Source organism: Bos taurus, chromosome 15 (genome assembly GCF_002263795.3).
Source record: "Bos taurus isolate L1 Dominette 01449 registration number 42190680 breed Hereford chromosome 15, ARS-UCD2.0, whole genome shotgun sequence".
In the NCBI taxonomy this organism is placed as follows: Eukaryota; Metazoa; Chordata; class Mammalia; order Artiodactyla; family Bovidae; genus Bos; species Bos taurus.
The window spans coordinates 50,480,355-50,486,305 of NC_037342.1; the positions used below are offsets into that span (position 1 = coordinate 50,480,355).

Here is a 5,951-nt window from a genome sequence, read left to right on the forward strand (position 1 = left end):
ATGATTTAGTACATGGATATAGTACAAAATGATTACCACTAGCTAATATCTATCACTTCACATAGTTATTTTTCTTGTGATGAGAACTTTAAGATATATTCTTTTAACAACTTTCAAATATAGGAGTATTTTTTTAATCTTTATTGAATTTGTTACAATAGTGCTTCTGTTTTATGGTTTGGTTTTTTGGCCACAAGGCATGTGGCATCTTAGCTCTTCGACCAGGAATCAAACCCATACCCCCTGCACTGGAAGGTGAAATCTTAACCACTGGACTACCAGGGAAGTCCCTACACTATATTTAACTGAAGTACCCATGTTGCATTTTATATCCCCAGAACTTACTTATTTTATATCTGGAACTTTGTGCCTTTTGACCACCTTCAGCCGTACCCCAAACCCCACCTCCCAACCACCAATCTGTTTTTATGAGTTTGGTTTTTCTCTTTCTTCTAGGTTCCATGTGTAAGTGATATCACACACTATTTGCTTTTCTTCGTATTACTTGTTCCACTTAGCATGATGCCCTCAGTGTCCCTCTGTGTTGTCACAGATGCAGGATTTTCTCCTTTTATATGGCTTAATAGTATTTCATTGTGCATGTATGCCACATTTTCTTTATACTTTCATCCACTGTACTGAGTGTTTTAAAAGATTATCTCAGTTAATCCTCAGAAGAAACTTTATGTAGGAACTGAGAGAAAAGAAAAGGGACACCATTCAAATTTTTGGGAAACAAATGATTCTGCATTTTCACAATAAATGATGGTAAAAGTAGGGGAAAAAAGATAAAAAATCCCAGAAAGAAGAACAAAGATGTGAAACCCAAGAAATTCAGAGGCCAATCTTTCAAAAACTGAGTGGAGCATCTCTTCTGAATGTCATGAATTGTAGAAGGAAAAGTAGTTGAAGGTAGAAGTATATCAAGATAAAAGTTAAATTTGAAGGGAAGGAGAATAATGGGGCTTTTCACATTCTCAAGTTAACTGGAGGTGATGGGGCTTTATGGCCCTACTTGAGATATCTAAGTGATGACCAATAATATCAATATCAGTATATTGATCAGTATATTGATATTATAATATCAATACTTAGAGGAAGCAACTTTTCAGAAAGTGCCAGGCTTAATTATTTGTTATGTATTTAAGCTTTACATTTCAGAAGAGAAACTCCCCTTTATAATTAGGAGTACAGGTTGAGATGGGAGGCAAAGGAAGACAGTGAATGTTTTAGGATAAGATTTGAATTGAGCAGGTATCTATGTCCTTTATAAAGCTGTCCTTGGCTACACAAAAACCACAAAAGCTCTTCATCCACTCACTTCTTTTATGAAGGAAGCCTTCTTAGCTCTATTGCAATTTGATGTCCTGACCACTCAATAGTTTTATAAGCATCTTGAGGGCAGAGATGATACATAATGTTCCACAATTCATATTATGATTACTTTGTAATTTCTTTTAAGGTCCAGAAGTAGAGTCAAGGGTTAAGCCTTCCATGTAAATGATAAGAGTTTGAACTTGAACACTATAATCCTGCTGATACTGTGTACTCCCTGGACGGCCCCTGAGTAAGGGGAGACTAGAGAAAGAGAATTTCTGTTGGTCATGTCAGCTTCCAATATCACCTTAACTCATCCAGCAGTCTTCCTGTTGATGGGGATCCCAGGCCTGGAGCACCTACATGTCTGGATATCCATTCCATTCTGCTCAGCCTATACACTGGCCCTGCTTGGCAACTGCACCCTCTTCTTCATCATTCAGGCTGATGCAGCCCTCCACGAGCCCATGTACCTCTTTTTGGCCATGTTGGCAGCCATTGATCTGGTCCTTTCTTCTACAGCACTTCCCAAAATGCTGGGCATCTTCTGGTTCAGGGATCGAGAGATCAACTTCTATGCCTGTCTGGTCCAGATGTTCTTTCTCCACTCCTTCTCCATCATGGAGTCTGCAGTGCTGCTGGCCATGGCCTTTGACCGCTATGTGGCCATCTGCAAGCCACTGCACTACAGCACCATCCTCACCGGGCCACTTATCACCAAGATCGGCTTGGCTGCTGTGACTCGGGCTGTGACACTAATGACTCCACTGCCCTTTCTGCTCAGACGCTTCCACTACTGCCGAGGTCCAGTGATTGCCCACTGCTACTGTGAGCACATGGCCGTGGTAAGGCTGGCCTGTGGGGACACTCGCTTCAACAACATCTATGGCCTTGCTGTGGCCATGTTCATAGTAGTGTTGGACCTGCTCTTTGTTATTCTGTCTTACATCTTCATCCTCCAGGCGGTTCTACAGCTTGCCTCTCAGGAGGCCCGCTATAAGGCCTTTGGGACCTGTGTGTCTCACATAGGTGCTATTTTAGCCTTTTACACACCTGTTGTCATCTCCTCAGTTATGCACCGGGTAGCTCGCCAGGCTGCTCCACATGTGCACATCCTTCTTGCCAATTTCTATCTGCTCTTCCCACCCATGGTCAATCCCATCATCTATGGGGTCAAGACCAAGCAGATTCGTGAACGAGTCTTAGGACTGTTCCTGAGAAAGGATGTGTAAGTGACAGTGAGGTGCTGGCAGAGATAGAGTGGGATAGGCAGAAAACTGAATAGGGGTAAGGGAATGAGGATGAAGAAGGTAGAGGGTTACCAGACTTCTGTGTTCAGTTCTTTCCTGGTGAAATGAAAAATGAACTGGTGTCCTAAAACTTGGAGTCACCAGTCTGATGAGGACTCAAGTTTCCTTGTATTCTGGTAGCCTCTAGGACTCAAACTGCTGACTTAGAGAAGACAGCAAAGACTCCAATTTTCTATCAAAGGCAAAGGTTTGACCCACCCTTCTCCCCAACATCACCTAATAACACAGAGATGCTTTTGAGATAATTTACTAGTGGATTTGATACATTAATCCAGTCCAGACTTAGATAAGGATCAACATTTCATCCAAGGCAGGAATGTTCCTTTAGTCTGACAGCTCATGCTCCATCTCTGCTTAAATATTGGATCGGCCAAAAGGTTCCTTTCATTTTTACCCCATAAGATGGCTCTAGTAGTGATTAGTTGTCTTTCAGTTCATTTGAAACAGTTTTGTTAGATTGTACATGGACAGCTGTCATATCAGCATACATTTAAAAAAATTTACAGCTACAAAAGTAATTTTAATGTTGAAGATGAAAACAACATTTTTGGCATATTATTCATTATTTCAAGAAGGGAAAAAATACAACTGAAATGCAGAAAAGAATTTTGTGCAGTGTGTGGAGAAGGTGCTGTGACTAATCCGATGTCTAAAAGTGGTTTACAAAGTTTCATGTTCCATGTTCTGGTAGAGGAGTTGATGTTGATAGCAATCAAGTTGAGACATGAAGAACAATCAACATTATACCATACAGGAGATAGCCAACATACTCAAAATAATGCATATTAAGTGTTGAGAATCATTTATACCAGCTTTTATGTTAATCATTTTGTTTAGATTCCATAGAATTTGAGTGAAAAAACCCTTCTTGACCATATTTCCTCATGGAATTGTCTACTTAAACATGGTGAAAACATTCCATTTTTAAAATGAATTGTGGGTAATGAAATATGAATATTTGTACAATAATATGCAGTGGAATCATGAGAAACGCTGGGCTGGAAGAAGCACAAGCTGGAATCAAGATTGCCAGGAGAAATATCAATAACCTCAGATATGCAGATGACACGACCCTTATGGCAGAAAGTGAAGAGGAACTAAAAAGACTCTTGATGAAAGTGAAAGAGGAGAATGAAAAAGTTGGCTTAAAGCTCAACACTCAGAAAACTAAGATCATGGCATCCGGTCCCACCACTTCATGGGAAATAGATGGGGAAACAATGGAAACAGTGTCAGACTTTCTTTTTTGGGGCTCCAAAATCACTGCAGATGGTGATTGCAGCCATGAAATTAAAAGACACTTACTCCTTGGAAGGAAAGTTATGACCAACCTAGATAGCATATTGAAAAGCAGAGATATTACTTTGCCAACAAATGTCTGTCTAGTCAAGGCTATGGTTCTTCCTGTGGTCATGTATGGATGTGAGAGTTGGACTGTGAAGAAGGCTGAGCACTGAAGAATTGATGCTTTTGAACTGTGGTGTTGGAGAAGACTCTTGAGAGTCCCTTGGACTGCAAGGAGATCCAACCAGTCCATTCTGAAGGAGATCAATCCTGGGTGCTCTTGGAAGGGATGATGCTGAAGCTGAAACTCCAATACTTTGGCCACCTCATACGAAGAGTTGACTCATTAGAAAAGACCCTGATGTTGGGAGGTATTGGGGGCAGGAGGAGAAGGGGACGACAGAGGATGAGATGGCTGGATGGCATCACCGATTCAATGGACTTGAGTCTGAGTGAACTCCGGGAGTTGGTGATGGACAGGGAGGCCTGGCGTGCTGCGATTCATGGGGTCGCAAATAGTAGAACACAACTGAGCAACTGACCTGAACTGAACTGATGCAGTGGACGAGATCATGAGACAACTGAAATGAATCACCACCAACTACATCAAAGGTCAGACTTAATCCAAAGATGTTACGTATATAGTGGGATTAAAATAGAGTCCTCTATTATGAGCTCCTCTCAGAAAACCAAGCAATTAATTCCAACAAGTACTGCTCCCAATTAAACCAAGTGAAAGCAGCACTCAATGAAAAGCCAGAATTAATCAACAGAAAACCCATAATCTTCTATCAGGTTAACACAAGACCAAATATTTCTTCAACCAGGCAAACACTGTTACAGCTTGGCTGGGACGTTCTGATTCATCTGCCACATTCACCAGACATTGCACCTTAGGGTGTCCATTTATTTCCATCTTTACAAAATTCTCTTCGTAGAAAAAATTTCAATTCCTAGAAGACTATAAAAGACACATTGAACAGTTCTTTGTTCAAAATGATAGTTTTTGGAAGATGAAATTATGAGGTTGCCTGAAAAAATGGCAGTGAGTGGAACAAAACAGTGACTACATTGTTCAATGATGTTCTTGGTAAAAATGAAAACTGTGTCCTGTTCTTACTTTAAAACCAAAGGAACTTCTTGGCCAACCTAATACTGCCAGTTTGGGGGAGCTCATGATCTTCCAGGGCTATAGGTTCCTATATAGATAGCTTTGCTCATTAAGATTTATTTCTTCAAATACATCAGTTTTTGCCTTCTATTATTTCTTCTGGGCTCTACATCCCAATGGGCAACCCCTCTCATTAAATACTTTTACTAAGACAAGTCTTCCTGACATTTCTCTACATTCATACAATCCTTATTTTCACACAGATGTATCTTACATTTTCACCAAGAATATGACTTCCTCTTTTTTACAAGTCCGTTCACAAAATATTGAGTGCCAAATCTAAGCTAGGGGCTGGGAATACATGGATTGCTATGGTAGGAATGCTAGACTTCTATGTCCTGAGACAAGGAAATGTTAAGTTCAATAGGCGGTGCTCTGTAAACTCCCCATCACAGGGCCCAGTATCATGGAATAAATAGGTAGGCAAAGCAGATGGGAAATGTGCATACTGACCTGTGTTTTTTCCTTTATCCAATACAAATTTATATAATAAAGAATTCCTTAATATTAATCCTGACAACTAGCATTTGTGTGGTCACACAAGCCCTTATTTACAATCTTTCACATATGCTTTCTTCTACATTTATCTCATGACTCCTTTCTTTCCTCAGACTGTTTAGAAATTATATGTATCTATCTCTAGTTCTGTCTATATTTCTACATATCTGTCTATTCATATTATTAACCTTGAAAGAGAATCTCTAAGCCCATGTCAGATAGTTGGAAATGGCCACAGAGAAAGAGTGTAGCTAGAGACCAGAGACTTATTTATGTTCATTTCCCACCTCTGCTCCTATAGTTTCCTCTGACATTTACTTACACACACACACAGAGAGAGAGAGAGAGAGAGAGAAATGATGTTCTACCTT

General features: G+C 40.1%; 1 protein-coding gene across 1 annotated transcript; it reads left to right on the forward strand.

Moving 5' to 3' along the window:
* The first annotated feature begins 1,604 nt into the window (after positions 1–1,604).
* OR52K2 (olfactory receptor family 52 subfamily K member 2) lies at positions 1,605–2,549 on the forward strand. Its single transcript, NM_001389823.1, has one exon. It carries the CDS (start codon positions 1,605–1,607, stop codon positions 2,547–2,549), a length of 945 nt encoding a protein of 314 aa, NP_001376752.1.
* The last annotated feature ends 3,402 nt before the right edge of the window (positions 2,550–5,951 follow it).

Coding starts and splice junctions, on each gene's coding strand:
- OR52K2 (NM_001389823.1), top strand. CDS start 1,605: ATGTCAGCTTCCAATATCACCTTAACTCATCCAGCAGTCTTCCTGTTG.